General features: G+C 40.0%; 1 protein-coding gene across 5 annotated transcripts in view; it reads left to right on the top strand.

Moving 5' to 3' along the window:
- Positions 1–4: 4 nt before the first annotated feature.
- The window catches only part of LOC309614316 (acyl-coenzyme A synthetase ACSM1, mitochondrial-like), a 62,388-nt gene continuing 39,569 nt past the window's right edge, over positions 5–22,823 (top strand). Inside the window, exons 1-5 of one of the 5 annotated variants that reach the window (XM_082362510.1) lie at positions 9–181; positions 354–511; positions 8,736–10,132; positions 10,240–11,995; positions 15,028–15,270. In XM_082362510.1, the coding sequence (XP_082218636.1) occupies positions 15,079–15,270 (192 nt within the window). In that variant the 5' untranslated portion in view covers positions 9–181; positions 354–511; positions 8,736–10,132; positions 10,240–11,995; positions 15,028–15,078. Of the gene's footprint in view, positions 182–353; positions 512–5,193; positions 5,232–8,735; positions 11,996–15,012; positions 15,271–22,823 lie in introns of those variants that run through there. The other 4 variants (XM_082362509.1, XM_082362508.1, XM_082362507.1 and 1 more) reach the window with 4 other exon arrangements.

Genomic DNA, 22,823 nt, shown 5'->3' with positions numbered 1-22,823 from the left:
CCGACCAAAGGCGCCTCAGGGCGGCCCGGGTTCCCGCCCCACGGCCTCGGGCGCTGCTTCCGCAGTGAGAACCGCCGCTCCGTTTCCAAAGGTTCCTCGTCTGAGGGAGCGACTGCGGAGGCTCTGGACCAGCCGCCGTGCGTAGGAAGCGTCCTCAGCCGGCTGAGCGCGAAGCGGGGAGGTTTGTGGGGCTTCCCCGGGACCCTTGCGTTTTCCGGGCTGTTCCTGGTGTTTTATTCTTTACTTTCTCTAATAATGTTTGAACAAGGCTTATTGACTGAAGTATCCGTTGGTTGAGGGCTTGACGACTCTAAATCAGGGCTGCAGTGGCTTGTTTCCTTGTTTCTGTACAGATTCGAGGATGTTTCTGGGGAGAAATCCCAGCACGAGCTCAGAGGAAGGGGAGATCCCTTGAGTGGGACGCGAACACACTCAATACTCAATATCGGGACCTTCGAGGAGAATGAGCTGGGGACCCGCTTTCCGAGTCATGTGGGAACCAGAACCCCAGGTAAAAAGCGAAAACGCACTCCAGTGCATCCATGCTTTCACTAATTTTTAATGGCTCAAGTTTTCCAACAGCGTTGAAGTAGCTGAAAACTATGCAAAACCTGACAAGTAAGTGTAATAAAACTTACGTTATTTTAAACTTAAATGTTTCATATATATCCAAAGCAGAATTTATTATAATTTTACTTTACTGTCTTTAATGAAAGCAAGGTCACTAATAATGTTTTAAGAATATACTTGGGGCTTCCCTCGTGGCGCAGTGGTTGAGAATCCGCCTGCCAATGCAGGGGACACGGGTTCGAGCCCTGGTCTGGGAGGATCCCACATGCTGCGGAGCAACTAAGCCCGTGAGCCACAATTACTGAGCCTGCGCTCTAGAGCCTGTGCTCCGCAACAGGAGAGGCCGCGACAGTGAGAGGCCCGCGCACCGCGATGAGGAGCGGCCCCTGCTTGCCGCAACTAGAGAAAGCCCTCGCATGAAGCGAGGACCCAACACAGCCGAAAATAAATAAATTAAAAAAAAAAATCCTTCCCTCTACTTTAAAAAAAAAAAAAAAGAATATACTTGTTAGCTTGTCTCCTTTTCAGTTGAGAGACTTGCTGTGTTTTATAATTTCTCATGATCTATGACGATCTTAAATAAGTTTGAATGATTTAAGCTTACTAAAACCTCATTCACAGGACCCCACTGTTACTTATTGTTAATTAAATGATCAAGACCACATTAGAATTGGTTAATATGGCACTAAGCAAAATCTGTGCATCAGTTTTAGAAGCAGCAGCATGATGGTGTTTTTAAATATATGAACATTGATGCTTACCTTCATACATTTCCAATTTCTATATTTTTCTTTTTTAAGTATTTTCTTTTTTTTGGTTAAATTTATTTATTTATTTTTATTTATTTTTGACTGCGTTGGGTCTTCGTTGCAGTGTGCGGGCTGCTCATTGTGGTGGCTCCTCTTGTTGCGGAGCACGGGCTCTAGGCACGTGGGCTTCGGTAGCTGTGGCTCACGGGCTCTAGAGCGCAGGCTCAGTAGTTATGGTGCACGGGCTTAGTTGCTCCACAGCATGTGGGATCTTCCTGGACCAGGGCTCGAACCCGTGTTCCCTGCATTGGCAGGCGGATTCTTAACCACTGCGCCACCGGGGAAGTCCCTCTTCTTTGCGTATTTTCTAATTTAGATATTATATTCATATGTCTTCCTACATTTTACATTCATCACCCATACTTTCAAGCCTCGTTTCATTTGCTGTAAGAAAGGAGATAGGCCTTGTACTGAGCATGTGGCTTTATTTAATATCAGAATTGGTTTTTATATATCTTTATTAACTTTCAACTGAGTTGAAAATATCATCCTGTAATGACAAGTTACATATATAATCGAATCTCATTGCATCAGGATGATTTGATTTCATCATAGTGTATTTCTTCATTTGATATTTTATGTGTATGTACTTATTGAATATATGTATATTAGACATGAGACTATCCCACCAGTTCATCGAATTTGAAAAAGGAGAGGTATTTTTTCTTCTTATATTCTCAATATTTTCCGGGTCTAACCTAATTTCCTAGTAGCATTTAAAATTCATTTTGAATTTTATTATATAAATAAGGGCCATATCTCCATCCATCATTAGCTATATGATTAGGTTTATCAACAGTATAATAACCTATAATTCCTCTTAACTCAGAAACATTCTGAGCTTTCAGTATATTCTTATGATCTCCTAAGAAGTGAATTAGTTATTGCATGAAACTTATCAGAATCTAAGTCACTTAGATAAAATATTCTTTTATTCTTTAAATTGATTTTATCACTTGCTGGAAAACATCATCTAGTAAATTATGAGTTTGAATAATTCTTTTAAACCCTTCTGTTTTAGAAAAGATCATGGTGAAATACTGTATCTTTGTGGTAACCAATTCTGTTTATGTTCTATCAATGAGCCAAAGATGGCTCTGGTGTATTGGCGGGCTGGTACCCCCGTTAGCTCAAAAGCCTCCTGGTGCTAAACTCAAATTTTTATACATTGAGTGTTTTAAAACATAGCCTCAGTAAGAGAGTTTTAGTCATTTACATTGTTCCTGATTTTCATATCCCGTGAAACTGTGCCCAACATCTGCTAATTGTAGGTAAGTCCAACCCTGTAGCTCTGCAAGACCCCAAGCTACTGCTGCCCTTCTGAGTGCTCTGAGACTCCCAGCCTGGCAGCGCAGGGACCTCACTTAGGCACGTCAGCTTCCTCTCCAGTTCCCCTCTTCCCAGAGAGATGCCTGGCCACCTTCTGCTTCTGGGTATTAACCATTGGAAGGTCTCCTGCTGTGATGGACTTCTCTTCATGCAAACCTTGTCAGAGTTGCCCACATGAAGCTTGTTGCATGCTACTGCCACCTCATGGTCACTTCTTTCTCCTTTAGCCTGAAACCCCTCAAACTCACTGTACATTCTGCCAATCTTTGAATATCTCTTTGAATTGGAAATATTTGATTCTGTTTGTTACTGCTGAAAGGTATGCATGGGAACAAAATAAAAACAAGGATTATTCAGAACAACTGAGCCAGTCACAATGAATCACTTGGCTGTTTGTTCCTTTTTTGAAAATGTTCAGCCATGGTGTGAAATACACTCTCTAAAATCTCAATATTGTCTACCATCCATGGTGACCAACTTTACAGAGACACTTCAAAACCAGAAAACCACATAATTATATAATACACAATGTAATGTATGCATATATGTATTATTTTAACATAAAATAGGTAAAATGGATGTTTCTGTGAATTATATATTATTGTGTAGTACTTGATCTAATGTATACATAATGGCAGCATAAATGCTAGTATTTAAATAAAACAAGGGTACAATAAGAGTAGTTGTGTCAATTACTAGTTACTAATAGTAGGAGTAAATATGCAATCATATGTAAAAAGATAAAACAATGATTATTAAAAACTTAATCTTATAATAGATTTATTTTTTAAATTTAAATTAAATTAAATTTTTTTTTTTTTGGCCGCACTGCATGGCATGTGGGATCTTAGTTCCCTGACCAGGGATCAAACCTGTGCCCCCTGCAGTGGAAGCGTGGAGTCCTAACCACTGGACTGTCAGGGAATTCCCTATAACAGGTTTAGATTTGCGGAAAAAAAAATATTGTGAAGATAGTATTGAGAGTTTACACATGCCTAAGACTCAGTTCGCCCTAGTTGTGAATGTCATAACACTTGGTACATTGTCACAATTAATAGCCAAAATTGATACAATATTATTAACTAAAGTCCACATTTTACTTGGATTTGCTTGGGTGGGTTTTAACTTTTTCTGTTCCAGGACCCAGCCCAGCTGGCACATTGTATTTAGTCATCATGTCTCCTTAGGCTCCACTTGGCTGTGACAGTTTCTCAGACTTGGCATATTTTTCATAATCTGGAAAGTTTTGAGGAGTATTGTTCATGTATTTTATATAACAGTCCTAGTTGGTATATATCTTATGATATTTCAAATGTTTAGACTGGGGTTATTAGTTTTCTGGGGCAAGGAGGGGTGATGATCAGGAGGCAAAATGTCATTCTTATCACTTCATCTCTAGGATGTTTACTTTCGAGATGACGACTTGATGTTGCCTTTAATCACCTGGCTGGGGCAGTGTTAGTCAGGTTTCTCCTCTGTCCATAGTGTACCTTCTCTTTGATGAAATCACTATGTGCACATCATAAGGAGTGGGAAGTTATGTTTCTTGTCTTTGAGGACTGAGTATCTATGTAATCATGCAGATTTTTTCTCTATGGAAAATGTTTATTTCTCTCCATATGGACTCCTTGAAATTTCTTTTATGTTTTCTAGAATAGTGCAGTACTTCTTTATATGTTTTCTTGCTCAAATAGTTCCAGCTTTAGCCATTGGGCTCTCTTTCGGGTAGCTCCAGTGTACTGCTTGTGCACCCCGTCTTTGTTTTTTGTTGTTTTGTTTGTTGGTTTTTGAGAACTACCTTACTTCCTGGCACTAAGGAAAGTTGCTGTGCACTCACTTTGCATATCCTGCGTCAGTCTTAGTATCAGCCAGTTCTTCAAAGTGCCCTTGTTTCTCCTTTTGGAGAATGGTATTTAAAACCTAAATCAGGGAGTTCAGTGTGCTCATCACTACTAAGGTGTTCTTGATTCTTTGCCATCTCAGCAGACAGTGCAAAGAAGAATGTGTCTATATACTAATCTGTGTATATACACGTAACAACCACTATCTGTATGGAGCAAGTTGAATGCGTATGATGGCAAACATGAATTCATACAGATGACTCCACCTGTAACCTATTACCATATGGATGATTCTAGCCTTTTCCATATAAGAGGGTGTGGAGACAAGGGAACCCTCTTAAACTGTTGGTGGGAATTTAAACTGATACAGCCACTATGGAGAACAGTATGGAAGTTCCTTAAAAAACTACAAATTGAACTACCATATGACCCAGCAATCCCACTCCTGGGCATACACTCAGAGAAAACCATTATTCAAAAAGATACATGCACCCCAATATTCATTGCAGCACTATTTACAATAGCCAGGACATGGAAGCAACCTAAATGTCCATCGACAGAGGAATGGATAAAGAAGATGTGGTACATATATACAATGGAATATTACTCAGCCATAAAAAGTAACAAAATTGTGTCATTTGCAGAGAAGTGGATGGACCTAGAGACTGTCATAGAAAATGAAGTAAGTCAGAAAGAGAAAAACAAATATTGTATATTAACACATATGTGGAATCTAGAAAAATGGTATAGATGATCTTATTTGCAAAGCAGAAATAGAGACACAGACGTAGAGAACAAACGTATGGATACCAAAGAGGAAATGGGGGGCCTGGGATGAATTGGGAGATTGGGATTCACATACATACACTACTATTTATAAAACAGATAACTAATAAGAACCTATAGTATAGCACAGGGAACTTTACTCAGTGCTCTGTGGTGACCTAAATGGGAAGGAAATCCAGAAAAGAGGGGATATATGTATATGTATGGCTGATTCTCTTTGCTCTACAGCAGAAACTGACACAGCAGTGTGAAGCAACTATACTCCAATAAAAAAAATAAATAAAAGTTTAATTTGAAAAATGAACCAAATTACATTTGCAGTATAAAGCCGAAAAGTGGGGCTTGGTCAAGCCTTGCCCTGAGCTTTCAGTTCAAGGAGACAGATATTTAGGATTTCCCAGGTATCTCGTCTTGCCCATATAATTGCTTATATGCCCTTCATTCTTATGGAACCTGCAATTTTATGGGGAAAGAAACTTGAATATATATAATACAACAGTAAACTCATTGAGGACATAGTGAAAAGATGCCTAGTTCCTTTGTTCTCCATTTCTTCATGCTTAAGTGTCTACAAAGAGTCTTGTCATTCAGGGCAGGTCTAAAATATAGTGTATTAATAGAAAATTTGAGGTAAATTTCACAGTAAAAATAAGTTTGACTCAGTAAGTCATGCATACAGTGAATGGTAGACCCACAAATGGTGTTTCTTGGGCAGCTTTCAAGGGGCAAAAATCTTAGCTTTCAAATGAGGTAACTTTGTATCTTCCCCAAATTCTACTTTAAAGACTTGATTTCACTGTACATTTACTTAGATCTTTCTAACTAGCTCCATGAGAGAAATTTGATGCACATTTTTTTTCCAGTGAAAGAAAATTATCTTCACTGAGTCATGCATGTAGTGAATTCTATAACAGAGTTGTAGCACTAGGTTTTCTAAGTCTCCATTGACCTGAAAAAGCCTCACTTTTCAGCGGGGAAAATCTGTACCTTCTTTTCTGGTTAGAGGGAAAGTTTTGTTTCCCCATTAGATAAATAGTTGTTTGTGGTAAGCTGCTTAAAAATAATTGTATAGTTTTTCTGGAAAGCTTTTTTACTCAGAGTTTCATGCATACAGTGAATGTTAGGCCCAGAACACCAGTGTTTCCAAGATGGCTTTGAAGCTCAAAATCTTAGCTTTCAAACCAGGTAAGGATGTATCTTCCCCAGTTCTGCATTAAAGATTTGACTGAACCATATATTTATGTAGATGTTTCTTACAAACTACTTATTTAGCTTTTAGAGAAATAATCCTTGGCAATTTTGGAGTTATGACCCTCAAAAATTGTTTGTTTAAATTGAGGATTCCCTTTATCTTGAAAAAGTCACTCCAAATGTGTAAATTTCAATTTGAAAATCACATGAGTTCAAAGTCTCTGTCTCTTGTCAATTTTGAGGCATCTTTATAGTTTCTTGGGAACTCTGTAGAATGTTGCAGAGTTGTTTTTTTTTTTTTTTTTTGCAGACAGGGGGCTTAGAAGTGAGAGTGAGAAGGGCAACTGGGATGGGAAAGAAAATAGGAGAACTTCAAATTATCTGTACTTTTTATTCATTCTTTAAAATTATTTTTGATATTTGTATGATGCATATAAATACATATGTATAATTTATAAATAAATAAACATGTATTAGGGGAATGTGTTAAAAAATATTTGACTGAGGGGTGTACATATTCAATCTGGATACCACTACCTTAGGGAATCACTGCACTGCTGAATGACTTTATTAACTTGAGAATAATGTATAATAACTTGAAAACAAATGAACACACAAACAAAACAGAAACAGACTGATAGATACAGAGAACAAACTGGTGGTTGCCAGAGGGGATGGGGGTTGGTGGGGGATGAAAAAAACAGGTGAACAGAATTATAGGTACAAACTTCCAGATATAAAATAAATAAGTCACAGGGATGTAATGTACAGATAGGAAATGTAGTCAAAATATTGTAACAACTTTGTATGGTGATGATGTTAACTGGTCTTATTATGTTGATCATTTTATCATTTTATCATTTTTTTTCATCTTATCATTTTTTAAAATTAATTATTTATTTGGCTGCGTTGTGTCTTCGTTGCTGTGTGCGGGCTTTCTCTAATTGTAGCTAGCGGGGGCTACTCTTCATTGCGGTGCATGGGCTTCTCATCGCGGTGGCTTCTCTTGTTGAAGAGCACGGGCTCTAGGCACGCGGGCTCAGTAGTTGTGACTCGCAGGCTCTAGAGCACAGGCTCAGTAGTTGTGGTGCATGGGCTTAGTTGCTCTGTGGCATGTGGGATCTTCCCGGACCAGGGTTCGAACCTGTGTCCCCTGCATTGGCAGGCGGATTCTTAACCACTGCGCCACCAGGGAAGTCCTGATTGTTTAATAATGTATAAAAATATCAGTTCACTGTTGTACACCTGAAACTAATATAATATTGTATGTTAATTACAAATCAATAATAAAATAAAATATGCACCAGAATGTGAATATACTGTGATATACTCATCTCCCGGAGTCTACTAAAATTCACCAGAGTTTTATGTTTGGCCTCGTAGAGAAATATACTCTGCTAATCAAACAGCAAAACCTTTTCACAATCTGGATTTATCACTGTTGAAGGGAATATCATTTTTAACTGACACATTCCAATTTTTTTTTTTGTATTTGAAGATATTTATTTATTTATATCTTTATTGGAGTATAATTGCTTTGCAATGTTGTGTTAGTTTCTGCTGTACAACAAAGTGAATCAGCTATATGTATACATATATCCCCATATCCCCTCCCTCTTGAGCCTCCCTCCCACCCTCCCCAAAATTTTAAATCTAGCAGATTGATCATTCTGACACTTTAAGTGTTATCTTTTTCCTATAGTGAGAATGATTTTGATCACATCTCCTTACTCAATGCCCATCCTATGATCTCCTTACCTTTTCCAGGCTCTGGAATGAGTGATGTTGGGAACCCACACTTTTAGGGAAAATCTATGACTTACCCAAAGTACAGAATCTGCCTCTCTTCCCTTCACTCCATCTCCTTCTCCATTTGGCTTGTATATAGAAATCACAATATTAAGCCAGTACCTTTCAGATTGGCTTACTGTAACTACAGGCATACTCATTTTATTGTTTCACTTTATTGCGCTTCACAGATATTGTGGTTTTTACAAATTGAGGGGTTTGGGCAACCCTGTGTTGTTAGATGATGGTTAGCATTTTTTAGCAATAAAGTATTTTTAAATTAAGGTATGTACTTTTTGAAAGATATATTGCTACTGCACACAGTAGATTACAGTACAGTGTAAACATAACTTTTATATGCACTGGGAAACTGAGAAAAATTTGTGAGACTCACTTTATTACGATATTCGCTTTATTGCAGTGGTCTGGAACTGAACTTGCAATATCTCGAAGATGTGCCTGCACAAGGAAATCACGGACTCTTGTTTTTTTCATGATGAGATAAAAATAGACTACCTCATCCTTCCTGTCTTTGTCTAGTTAAAGCCTTTAAGATGCCCCAGTAACCCTCAGAACCAAGAAGTAATGATTGTCAACTCCCTATGACCCAGTATATGTTGTGCATAACTTCCCTGGATAATCATTAGCTCTAGAGAATTCACAGACTAACTAACTTGTGTATGTGTTGATGGCCTAAGTTGCCCCCGGATTGCTGCAATTATCTGTAGATAGAAGGAGGAACTTACCCTGAAAAAGGATAGTCACCTCACTTGCATTCAATATTATTTCAACATCAGGTTCAAGTTGCGAAATGTCAGAAGGGGTGGTCATTATAACACATGATAAAAAGTTTGGACTTTATCTGGACAGTAATGAACTCAGTCAACAATTTATTTCTAAATGATTACCTTGGTAACTGAGTGGTAAATGTATTAAAGGAGAATTTGAGAAATGCTTAGAAGAAGAATTCCTTCTTCTTGGAACCTGGTAACTTAGTGACTAAATAAGGCAGATAGGGTTAAGGGCAAGGAGGCACAGAAGTACGATGTCTAGGTGTTTGACTAAGTAAACTGGGGTAGGTGGTTGTAAGACTCTGAGAGGAATAAGTTTGGAGGCAGGAACACAGAATTCAATTGTGGTCATGTTAATTTATCTATGCTGTCTATGAAATACTGAGGTTAGTGTATTATTTAGTAATCAGCTGGATATTTAAGTTTGAACTCTGGGGGAAGTAAAGATTTTTAATGTGGTTAGGAAATTATTGAGAGAGAGAGAGAGAGGGAATAAATGGAATGAGAGAAACTGTTGGGTGTGGATGAGTCCTTGGAGAACAATAATACTTTAAGAGAATAAAGAGGAAGAGAATCCTATGATCAATACTGAGAAAGAAGACTCAGAAAAGGCAGGATGTGATAACAGAAAGGTAGAAGAGAGCAATGAAAGGGCTGATTAACATTGCTGTTTAATTTTAGCTACCCTTAATTAAAACTTCAGTCCACCAAAAGAGCCAGTCTGCCTACAAAAGGAGAGAGAGAGGGGAGGAGTGAGCAGGGCAGGGGCATTTGCTCAGAAGAGGAGGTATATTTTCAGACTCTAAGTTCTGGCTTTTTGATAGAGTCATGACTTTTTTCAGTCATTCTTCTCTACCCACCCATGGGCACCATTCTATCGTCCACGTCCCACCAGGGCCCAGGTACTCTGAAAAGAAGAGGGTCCTGGGAGAAGAGAAACAGAGACCCCTGGGGCTGTGAGCTGGATATAGAGCCTGTCCCACAATTGGTTTGGGAGGTCCAGATGTCCCAGCAAGCCCCACAGAAGGTATGAGAGAATGTGATATCTGAAATGTGTAATGCAGAAAGGGCCCTACAGAGAGCCAGGCTGATAGAATCTCTGCCATATTTTGATGCTTCTATCTCCCTACACAGTTACCAGGACTACTGAGTCAGAAGAAGATTATAGAGAACTCATAGCAGCTCTTAAATGCCCTAGACCAGAAGTGACTTGTGTCACTTCCACCTGCAGTTCCTTGTCCAAAAGTGGAATTCAATAGCCTCACCCTAACTACAGAAGAAGCTTGGACATGAGAGAGACGTGCACATGGAATCTTTAGAGAATTCTACTGTATCTGAGGCACAAAGGGATACTAAACTCGCTCAGTGTCCCAGAGCTGGTAACAGATAAAAGCTAGACTGAAACCCAGGCTGCCCGGCCCCAGAGCCTGTCTTCTTGACCACAGTGCTGGTGTAACAGTTCCACTCGGGAGATCTACTGAGATCCAGAGGACACCTCGTGCACTGTTCCTCCTGTCCCCACTCTCTTCTCAAAAGTGATCGCCTCTTCTGCTTGAGTAATAGGGTGTTTTGTACTTCATAATCCTTAGCTTACTATGGCCAGTCAACTAGCCCTGCCTTCTTACTTGCTCCTCTCCATAAAATAAGAGTCTATCCTGAGCAAGGATTCACCATGAATGCATCGGCCAGAAAGAGCAAGACCCACCCCTCAGAGGCCAGGCTTGGCCCTCCGCCCTAGCAGGGGTGTTCTAGCTGTCTCCAGCAGTCTTTGGTGGTGGCTTTGAGCAGAGGTATTTTTCTCCCTGGTTCAATGGAGGTTGAGAGGCAAAAGGTGCTGGGAAAATTGCACCAGGATACTAGACATCCTCCATCCCCTTACAACTCCCCAAAATGGCTCTAGAAGAAAACGAACAGTACAAACCACTACTTGTGACAATCTGGACTTATCCAATGCAACATCAATGTCAACCCAGTGTCTACATGGCTGGGCCAGGCACGCTACAGACTGTACATTGTGCGAACCTTTCAAAGATCCCGTGGGACAAATCTTATTAACAACCACCCACTCCTCCACTTTTCAGATGAGAAGACAAAAGTTAGAAGAGGTAAATGGCTTGCCATGGGCCATCTTATAAGTGTCTGTGCCAGGATTTAAGCTCAAGACTTTGGGATACCAAAGACCCTGCATCTTGCCAGTACACCACACTGTTTCTCTTAGAATCCCACGTTAATAAAAACAGCCAACACTGATTATGCCAAGCACTGTGCTATGTACGTTTCATGAATTATTTCATCTGATACTAACAATGACAACAACAAAGAGCAACCATAGGAAATAGGTGTCACTATTGCCATCCCATCTCATAGATAAGGAAACTGAAGTGTAGAAGAAGGAGGTCCACGAAGGTCAAAGAGAGCATAAGCGGCAGACCTGACGCTTAAACCCAAATCTCTCTGCCTCGGATCACAGACTTTAACTACTAGGCAACGCTGCCACCTGGCTGTCATTTAAATGAGAACATTGGAGACCTGGGACTGGGAGAGGGGAGCAGGTTAGCTACAGAGAACTTGTGAAAGTGCTCCATTTGGCTTTATCTGTTCATTCACAATGCAAGGCCTCCCTACAATAATTGGAGATTACTTTATATAGTTTGTTTTTCTAACCGATTTTCTCTCCATGAGGGCTTGTGATTGCTTTCTGACCCGTTATACGTGAGCATCTCCTCCCCCTTCTGAATCATTCAATTCCTGCCAAGTTTTCCACCCCAGCTGTGGCCAGGGACCAAGTTCTGTTTTGTGCACAGAGAGAACTGAACTTCTGATCAGAGAGAACTGAACCCGCAAAGTCCCCATCCAAGACCTAACCCAAGTGTTTCCTAGACAGTACCAGGTAAGATGGAGGTGAATGACAGCTTCTTGGGGGGGGGGGGTTGTGTTTATATGTGTGTGTTTATCTGCCACAGTGCAGTAAAGTATATGCTGAACTTAAAATCTGAAGACCCAATTTCAAATTCTGGCAGTGCCACTTACAGACCTTGAGCATGTCTCTTAACTTCTCTGACACTTCTTTTCCTTTACTGCAAAATGAGGATGGTGATATCGAGAGAGAGGGCTCAATGGGAATATACATGTGATATGCCTAGCACCGTGGCTGGCACATGGGTGATCGATTTAATGTTAGACAGCTCTGAATGTGGTGGGCTATGGGAGGAGGGTACCGAGAGGGGTAAAAAAGACCCAGAAAATAGACACTGGAAAGAAAACTCCATTATGCAGAAGTTTGTTCACAGTATATAAGGTGAATGCCTTTTATTAAAAAATATGTTTTTAATATCTAACAGGGAAGGGGTTGGCCTCAGGATTTGCTGGGAGTTAGAAGGCACCTCAACATTTATTGAGCCCTTATTCTGTATCAGACTCAGTGCTGGCAAAGTGATTTATATTGATTATCGTGCTAATCCTGTGGAAGCCAGATAGTGGGTATTACTACTATGCCCTCAAGTTTGGAGACATGAATGGCGGTCAAGATCGCTCAGCTGGTACCCAGTGGAGCCAAACCTGGCTCTGTAACTCTAGGATCCCCTATAACACGCTAAGGATTTTGCCTCATAAAATAAACAGCTTTTCAGTCCAAATGCTTGTGAAATCAAAGCTCTGTTGCAAGAACTCGTCAAGGCACTGTGTACCAGTCATATGGGATTAGGGTCCATCTAATGACCTCATTTTACTTAATTACCTCTTTAAAGATTCTATGTCCAAATACAGTCACATTCTGAGGTATTGAGGGTTAGGACTTCAATATATGAATTTTGAGGGGACACAATTCAGCCCATAATAAAGGATTAATTAATTTCCTCATTATTTCTCTTGGTGTTGTTTTGGTTTTTAGCCACTTATTAAGGGGTTGTTTGCACTGTCCTTGAGTATTTTAAGGACAATCCTGCAGTGATGTAAACACCTGTGTATAAAAATAGCAACTGAGTCTGGTTTCTTGCTCTCAATGAGCTCATGCCTGTGAAGAGAGGTAGGTGTTGGAAAAAACAGCAGGAAAAGCAGGTTTTAGAAGTAGCTCTGCTACTAAACTTGCCTTGAAACCTTGGGGAAATCCCTGTCCCTCTTGGGATGTTGGCCTAGAATGGGGGTTTTAAGCTCAAATGTCGACAAGAGCTGATTAGGTACAGTAAGTGCAGAAGCAAGTAGCTGTAACAACATAGGGAGTAGTGGAAACCCTGTTGAATTGGACAACATTCCGTTTAATTTTCAGCTCCAACCAGTTGGTGCCAGGTTGAAATAAAGGCCCAATGTTGCCAGGCCTTCTGAGTTTTCAAGAGAAATCTTCAATTCACATTTTAAATGAAATGTCCCAAATTTTAAATATTGGCAATTCAAAGTTTTTCCTCCAAAGGATGAGGGTCAAACGCCTGGGCCAGCTGATTATCTTAGGCTCTTTCTTCCCTTAAGTGCTCTGATAAAACAAAAGACAGTACTATTGATTGACAGGCACTAAAAAGGAAGGGGACATACTTTAGTTCATGGGGTCTAAGGATCCACACAGACAAGGAAACTCTAAGGGATGAAGCTTTCATATATCTGTCCTCTTTTCTGCAGACAGTAGCAGGGTTCTGAGGGCAGCATCAAAATTAATTGGGGTTAGGTTATTACGAGTCTAAACAGGTTGAAAATAAATTGAGTCAAAGTTTTATTGATCTCTTTTATGGGTCTATTTTCAAACAGTATTATCTTATTGCTGAAACAGGGGGAGGAGGCTTAATTGTTTGCAGTGATGAAGTGCTTGAACCTCAGAGCTATTTGTGAAGTGGCTTTCTTCTCACAGAAGTTCTAGCTTAAGCCAATTTTCACAATCGAACTTCAAGAAGCATCCTAATAAATGAGCGTTCTGCTCCCATGTTAGAAGCATTTGTTGGGATCTGGAGTGGCAAAGAAACTTTGTTTCATAGGTCAAGTGATGGATTGGTAATAGCTACCTGGAATGCTGTCCTGGGGAAAACCCCGAGGCCAGATCCCGGTCCAGTAAGGAAGGTGCTGTGATATTAGCCTCCTCTGTCCTGAGTGTGGTGGTGCATAGTTGTCAATATTCTTAGAGTCTCAAGTGACAGAAACCCAATCTCAGGCAGGAAAAACTGTTGGCTCATAGAATTCAGGACAGGATATTACCAAGAGAGGGGTAGAGATGCAGATGGGCCTCAGGAACAATAGTTCTGAACCAGAGACTGGCATGCTTCTGAGATACTCTCTGCCCCTTATTTCCATGTCTCTGAAATCTTCCATGTTTTCTTCACTCATGCAGAGCAGTTATCTCCACATGACAGGAATGATAGCCACCGACAATTTCCAAAGTGTGCATTTCATGGCTTCTACCAAGGAGAGACTGCCTTATATACCCTTTGGTAACAAGCACACACACAAATTTTGGAGAGGGATTATGATTAGCCCAGTTTGGATTAAAAAATCATGGGAAATGACTGCTCAGCTCTGGACCAACTTTGAACAGGGGGTGGAATCATCTAAAAATATGTTAGTTTCCATAAGAACCATACATTTGGGCTCGGTGGGAAGAGAGGTCTCCAGAGCAAGGATAACATGAGGTACAGGGCTTTCAAAACGATGAGTTTCTACCAAAAAGGAGGTGGCCACATGGCCGCCATCCCAGGGGGTTAAAAAAAAGAGAAGGAGAAGACCCTCAGAAATATGTGCCATCCTTATCTGGTAGTTATAGCCCCTCCCCATCATTTTTTGCCTCATCTGGGAAGAGAAATCCCCACCTTAATCAGTAAGTTGTGCCTTCCAAATTCCATTGAGCTTAAACAAAGTATCACTCTAGCAACTAACCAGGAACGTGCCTTCATTTTGTGGAAGAAATTCTTGCTCCGATGACCAACCTACTAGCCATCTCCTCCCAAGGCAGGTGGTGGCCTGAGAATTCTGTGCCTGCTTCCTGAGGACTGCTCCACCATGCAACGGCTGATGAAGTTCCGGGTCCTCTGGGACATCCACAGATCCCGCTGTGGCTTCCACCCTGCCCTTCAGCGCCTGCGCTGCCAGTCTTTATCGGGAGCTGGAGCCCTAAGATGGAATGACGGTGATACACCTGAGGAATTTAACTTTGCAAGTGATGTACTGGACTACTGGACTCAAATGGAGAAGGTAAGGAGGCACCCATGATGGGGGGTGAGAACAGGATTGACCTCTTTCTCCTAGTAGGTTGAGGGGCACAGAACTAAGAATGGCTTCTGGCTAAGTTTACAAGTATCATGAAAAGCTTAAGTTTTTGGCTTCAATTCTCAGCCTGGACACTTCCTCAATTCTCTGAGCCCCAGTGGTTTTATCTGTGAAATGGGGATAATCTCATTTAAGAAACAAGACAGCAGGTGAAAGTGTCTGGTACACAGTCAGGTAATTGTGACCAAGTGTCAAGTTCTAATCACAGGTCAGCAAGTTGATGTTGGTCTGAATTCTCACCTTCAACTACTGGAACTGTGAGTCTAACTAGAGTTCATCTCATCACACTTGGGCTTGACTTCAGGCTACACCAAGAGGGAGGGTACAGGCAACCTGACTGTGCACATGAACATCTGACCATGTAACAAAATCATGTCATCTATCTTCCTATGAGGATGGCAAGTACATCTGGAGTCTTCCCTGTCAACTACCTACTTGAGCATGTGGCTTTAGGGTGTGTCCAGAGAAACCTGTCCCTGTGGTCTCTGCAGAAAAATGCACGTTCTTGGTTTGTCTTTTACCAAGAGACAGATCAAGAGAGGAGCAGTGGTGACACTAAGAGTTGGGGTCGACAGTGGGTGGTGTTCCAGCTACTAAGTCGCAGCTGGTAATGTCCACATTGTGAAAACCCACTGAACACTGTTTTTGTACAGAAGAAAGAATTCACCTAAGATGGAGTCAGAGAGTTGATGTATTTTTAATTTCCCATGAACATACATTCATATGTTAGTATTCAAAGCTTACATGCCTTTCATAGGGACTTTTTTTCCTACCTCCATCTTTTTCCTTTTTCTGAATTTCCATAATAACTCCAAGGAAAATAGAGCCCTCAGTTATGGAGAGCCTTTTTTTAATGTGCCATGTCAAGCACTTTGCATTTATTATTCTGATTAGATGGACACTTTAATTATCCCCATCTTCCAGCTGAGGAAACTGAGGTTCCAAGGGTTCAAATAACCTACAGAATTCACATACCTAATAAGTGAAGGAGCAGGATTTGGGTCCAGGCTGTCTGATTCTATAATCCACTGTTTAACCTGGTCTCACAATCTGATGATGTCCAAACATCTCTGCCTTTAGACTACAAACTGACTTTCATCACTGCCCAGACCAAAACTCTGGTTAGACCTTTTGCATCATGAGAAATGGCTGGAGAGGCCATCGTTTTTTTTTTTTTTTTCTGCATTTATCTTCATAAAGTCCTTATTAGTTTACACATCAACCCCTGGAGATTATCACCATGTAAATATTTTCCCAGGGAATGCCCCGTCTTTGTTGGGTCATTGTCAATTCCTCCATATTTCCAAACTTCTCCTACCCCCAGCATCTCCACCCCTTTACATTCATTCTCACAACAGTTCTGATCTGTCTCTTTCTACTTTTCCAACTGCCTTGATCACGATCGGTGTCTCTCTAGTGACGTACGGTGTCTGACACCTAGCAACCCCTCAGTACACATTTGTGGAATACATTAATTTTGAAACTTGCCTTACGAGCACCGTAGGGATTGATGCTGCTCCCATGGAAGACCTTCTGGAGGGCGTGTGCCACCACAGTCCACTCTGGCTTTCTGGGCCTCCCCTTACGACTTAACAAGCATCATTCAGAAACTGATCCGTAGCCTAATCAACAACACAACCCAAACCATAACAAATAGACAGAATTTATTTTGACTCAATTTTCAACACATTTTACTTATTAAAAATGTTAAGTTAGAAATCCAACATTTTAATGTAACTTTTTTTAGCATAAGCCAGGCAACATAGGTTCAGGGGTGGAAAATATAGTCACTCATTCAGGCCACCAATTTACAACCCCTGACTCTCCTTGGGAATTAAACCCTATATTACTCTAGGCTCCAAGGATACTACACTCCAATTGATTCATGGAGCAGCCTCCCAAATCTATTCATGAGAGGTCACGTTCATGTCCAAAATCATTCATTCTGTCTCTTTGATACTGCATTCATTCATTCAGTTAGGATTTAGTGAGTACCTAACATGTGCCAAACACTATTCTAGATAAGATAGGGATAGAAAAGTAAGCAACGTACAACGCTCCATCTTTCCTCTTTTGATAGTGTGACTCTCCACTTCATGTCTCAGGAGAGATGAGTGCAGCATCTGTGACGTTGACTTCTGTTTGTTTGGGCAAAAATCATGACAGGAGCAAATTCTTCTTACTACCTTCTGATGTGATTTAGTAATAAATATTGCTCAATAAATATAGTGAAATATCTATTAACCACAGAGCTTAAGAAAGCAGCAGCTGAATGTCATTGCCACATAATGTCTGGCTCTTTGTCCTATAATATTTTCCCAAAGAAATTAAGTGCTGACAAATTTTCTAAATTTCTTAATATACAATAGTCATGTTTGCCTACGTTATTTTTTTCTGAGCCAATAGGTCTATGTTTCATGGCTCTTGAATTTATTTCTATGTGCAAGTCCCCACACAGCAAGGGAAGAAGAATGCTTTTATAGAGAGGTAAAGGAAGTTGGGAGGGCTATCGTAAACAAAGAGCCCATGGCTTAAGCTGAGTCCTTGCCAGGAAAGAAGAAGAGTCTTTCTTCTTCCTTTTGGGCTTTGCTATCATTACAGCATGTGAGAGCTTCCCTGGCTGGTCTCCTAACTCTGTTTAATTGAGGTTCTGTTTATTAATTTTTTTTAACAACACAAAACATTCATTCCTATATGGCAGCAATCAGTAGAGCTGAATGGTTGCTGCCTCCTTGGGAGATGCATGGCTCTCCAGTTTGCCCCTGAGGAACCTGGCCAACTTATCTCGTTTGTTACTTGCTTGGTCTCTACAGGCTCTGAGTTTGCAACCTCTGGAATAAAAACAAGATTATCTCAATTTATCTAAATATTAATGGCATAATACATGTTATTTCCAAATTAATGCAAAAAGTTTTAACATCCAGAACTTTAATCTACTTTGGTAAATTTGTTAAAGGTCTGTGTATCAATCAATTAGTTAATCCATGTGAAACTGATACTTCATGACTGTGTTTCCTAGTTTGACATATCATACTACACAGTGATCATTTGATGAGGCTGTAAGGATTATACTCATTTCTTATCAATGGCAATTTACAGAAGGATAACATGGCACTTACCATTTTAAATTATATTTAAACCACTTTCTTTGTAAGTTAAATTACAATCAATCTGACTTGTAACCATATTTAAAATAAATAGTTTGGGCATAATCTACATACAGAAAATTTAATTACTGCCAAGTTTAGAAAAATAAATCATAAGTTTTATCTAAAGAGATAAGTCTGATCTTATCTTTAGATTTTTTATTGAAGTATGTTGACTTACAATATTATATTAGTTTCGGGTGTACAACATAGGTGATTTAATATTTTTATACATTACAAAATGATCACCATGATAAGGCTAGTTACTACCTGTCACCATAGAAACTATTGCTTTTTATATTATTGACTATATTCTCTATGCTATACATTACATCCCTGTGACTCATTTATTTTATAGCTAAAACTTTGTGCCTCTTAATCCCCTTCAAGTATTTCATTTCTCCCCCCTCTGGCAACTACCAGTTTGCTTTCTGTATCTATGAGTCTCTTTATGTTTTGTTATTTTTTGTTCATTTACTTGTATATTTTAGATTCCACATGTAAATGAAATCATTATGGTATTTGCTTTTTCTGTCTGACTATCACAAGACCCACTAGTTCCATCTATTTTGTCACAGTTGTCAAGATTTCATTACTTTTTATGGCTGAGTAATATTCCACATATGTGGAATGTATGTATATATATATATACATATATATATGTAAAATCCATTCGTCTATGGATGGGCACTTAGGTGGGTCCCATATTTTGATTATTGTTAATATGTTGCAATGCATATATCTTTTCAAATTAGTGTTTTTGTTTTCTTCAGATAAACACTCAGAAATGGAATTGCTGGATTGTGTTGTAGTTATTTTAAATTTTTTGAGGAACCGCCATACGGTTTTCCATAGTGACTGCACCAATTTACATTCCCACCAACAGTGCATGAGGGTTCCCTTTTCTCCACGTCCTTGCCAACTCTTGATATTTGTTGTCTTTTCAATAATAGCCATTCTGACAGGTGTGGGTTGATACTTCATTGCATTTCCTTGATGATTACTGATGTAGAGCATCTTTTTATCTATCTATTGTCCATCTGTATGCCCTCTTTGGAAAAATGTCTATTCAGGTCCTCTGCCCATTTTTTAATCAAGTTGTTTGCTTTTTTGCCCTTGAGTTGTATGAGCTCTTTGTATACTTTGGATATTAAACCTTTTCAGATATATCTTTGGCAAATATCTTTTCCCATTCAGTAGACTGCCTATCTGTTTTGTTAAAGGCTTCTTTCACTGTGCAAAAGGTTTTTATTTTGATGCAGTCCTATTTGTTTACTTTTGCTTTTGTTACCCTTGCCTAAGGATACAGATTCATATAAATACTACTTAGATCAGTGTCAAAGACCATACTGCTCTATGTTTTCTTCTGGGACTTTTCTGGTTTTTAGGCCTTATATTTAAATCTTAGTTCCATGCTGAGTTTATTTTTGTATATACTGTGAGATTCTGTTGCACACAGCTGTCCAGTTTTCCCAAACCATTAATTGAAAAGATTGTCTTTTCTGCATTGTATAGTCTTACCTTTTTTGCTGTAGTTTAATTGACCAAGTAAGTGTGGGTTTGTTTCTAGACTCTATTCTGTTCCATTGATTTTGTCTGTGTTTGTGCCAGTGCCATATTGTTTTGATTACTATAGCTTTGTAGTATAGTTTGAAATCAGGGCGCATGATGCTTCCAGCTTTGTTTTTTTTTCTCAAGATAGTTTTGGCTAATTGGGGTCTTACCATGCGAATTTTAGAATTATTTTTTCAAGTTCTGTGAAAAATGTCATTGATGTTTTGATAGGAATTGCATTAAATCTATAGATTTCCCTCGGAGTCTGGTCATTTTAACAATGTTAATTCTTCCAATCCATGTTTTTGTTGTCATCAGTTTCTTTCATCAGTGTGTCAGTTTTCGGGATACAAGTTTTTTTTTGTTTTTTTAAAAAATTTATTTATTTATTTATTTGTGGCTGTGTTGGGTCTTCGTTTCTGTGCAAGGGCTTTCTCTAGTTGTGGCAGGCGGGGACCACTCTTCATCGCAGTGCGCAGGCCTCTCACTGTCGTGGCCTCTCTTGTTGCAGAGCACAGGCTCCAGACGCGCAGGCTCAGTAGTTGTGGCTCACGGGCCCAGTTGCTCCGCAGCATGTGGGATCTTCCCAGACCAGGGCTCGAACCCGTGTCCTCTGCACTGGCAGGCGGATTCTCAACCACTGCACCACCAGGGAAGCCCGGGATACAAGTTTTTTACCTCTTTGGTTAGAATTATCCTAGGTGTTTTATTCTTTTTGACACAATTGTAAATGGGATTGTTTTCTTAATTTTTCTTTCTGATAGTTAATTGTTAGTGTATAGAAATGCAACAGAACCCACACAGTTCAAACCTGTGTTGTTCAAGGGTCAACTGTATTTGCTTTATGTATTAGGTGCTCTTATGTGGGCTGCATATATATTTACAATTGTTATATCTTCTTGTTGCATTGATTCCTTTATCATTATGAAATGTCCTTCTTTGTCTCCTGTTACTCTCTTTGTTTTATTTTTTTTATCTTTATTTTTTAAAATTTATTTTATTTATTTATTTTAGGCTGTGTTGTGTCTTCGTTGCTGCGCATGGGCTTTCTCTAGTTGCGGCAAGTGGGAGCTACTCTTCATTGCGGTGCGTGGGCTTCTCCTTGTGGTGTCTTCTCTTGTTGTGGAGCAAGGGCTCTAGGCGCGTGGGCTTCAGTAGTTGTGGTGCGTGGGCTCAATAGTTGCGGCACATGGGCTATAGAGCGCAGGCTAAGTAGTTGTGGTGCCTGGGCTTAGTTTCTCCGCGGCATGTGGGATCTTCTAGCACCAGGGCTCAAACCTGTGTGCTGCACTGGCAGGCAGATTCTTTTTTTTTTTTTTATTTAATTATTTATTTATTTATTGGCTGCATTGGGTCTTCGCTGCTGTGCGTGGGCTTTCTCTAGTTGCATTGAGCGGGGGCTACTCTTTGTTGAGGTGCGCTGGCTTCTCATTGCAGTGGCTTCTCTTGTGGAGCACAGGCTCTAGACATGCGGGCTTCAGTAGTTGTGGCACACGGGCTTAGTTGCTCCGCGGCATGTGGGATCTTCCCGGGCCAGGGCTCGAACCCGTGTCCCCTGCATTGGCAGGCGGATTCTTAACCACTGCACCACCAGGGAAGTCCCTGGCAGGCAGATTCTTAACCACTGCGCTGCCAAGGAAGCCCCGCTCTTTGTTTTAAAGTCTATTTTGTCTGATATGTGTATTGTCGCACCAGCTTTTTTTTTTCACTTCCATTTATGTGGAATACTTTTTTCCATCCCCAGACTTTTTCAGTCTGTGTGTGACTTTAGATCTGAAGTGAGCCTCTTGTAGGCAGGTTATAATGGGTCTTGGTTTTTTTTACCCATTTAGCTACTCTATGTCTTTTGATTGGAATATTAATCCATTTATATTTAAAGTAATTATTGCTAAATATGTAGTTATTGCCATTTTGTTGTTTTCTGATTGTTTTTGTAGTTCCTTTTTTGTTCCTTTCTTCTTTTTTTCCTCTCTTCCCTTGTGATTTGATGACCATGTTTAGTATTATGCTTGAATTTCTTTCACTTTTCTGTGTGTGTACCTATTATAGGTTTTTGGTTTGTGGTTATCATGACATATATATATATGTATATATATATATATATATATTTTTTTTTTTTTTTTTTTTTTTTTAAGTTGATGATCTCTTAAGGTCAAATGCATTCTAACCACCCTACATTTTTACTGTTCCCCCCCATGTTTGTTGTTTTTGATGACATATTTTACATATTTTTCTTTTGCATATCCATTAACTACTTATTGTAGGTATAGATGATTTTATTTCTTTGCCTTTTAACATTCCTACATAAGTGGCTCCTGATCTTGGAGAAGTGGCCTAATGTAGGAGATGTCCTATGGGCCCAGCAGCACACTCCCCACTGGTCACCAGAGTTATATGCTCTAGGGTTGTATGCTCTATGGTTCCCCCCTCTGTGGGCTATGTGGGCCCTTCTGTAGTGGCATGGCCAACTACCGTGGGGGCACTGGTAGTCAAGGCTGGCCCCCAGACTGATTGGCTGACATTTCCTGTCTCATGTAGTGGTTGCCAGCCTGTAGGCAGGGCTGGTTCCTGATGTGGCTGGCCATGTGGCCTGGGGTGTTCCAGGGCTGATATTGGCCCTGGTGGGTGAAGCTGGATCCTGGGATAGCTGGCCGTGGGGTTAGGGCACCTGGAGCTGGGGTCGGTCCACCGGTGATTGGGGTCATCTTTAGATTTAATTTAACCCTGAAATTCCTTATTTATATTCCAGAGTTGTTGTTTTTTATTTATTCATTCAGT

The sequence above is a fragment of the Balaenoptera borealis genome, assembly GCF_965194805.1.
Source record: "Balaenoptera borealis genome assembly, chromosome: 16".
NCBI lineage: Eukaryota > Metazoa > Chordata > Mammalia > Artiodactyla > Balaenopteridae > Balaenoptera > Balaenoptera borealis.
This window is presented reverse-complemented; position numbering and strand designations above follow the sequence as displayed.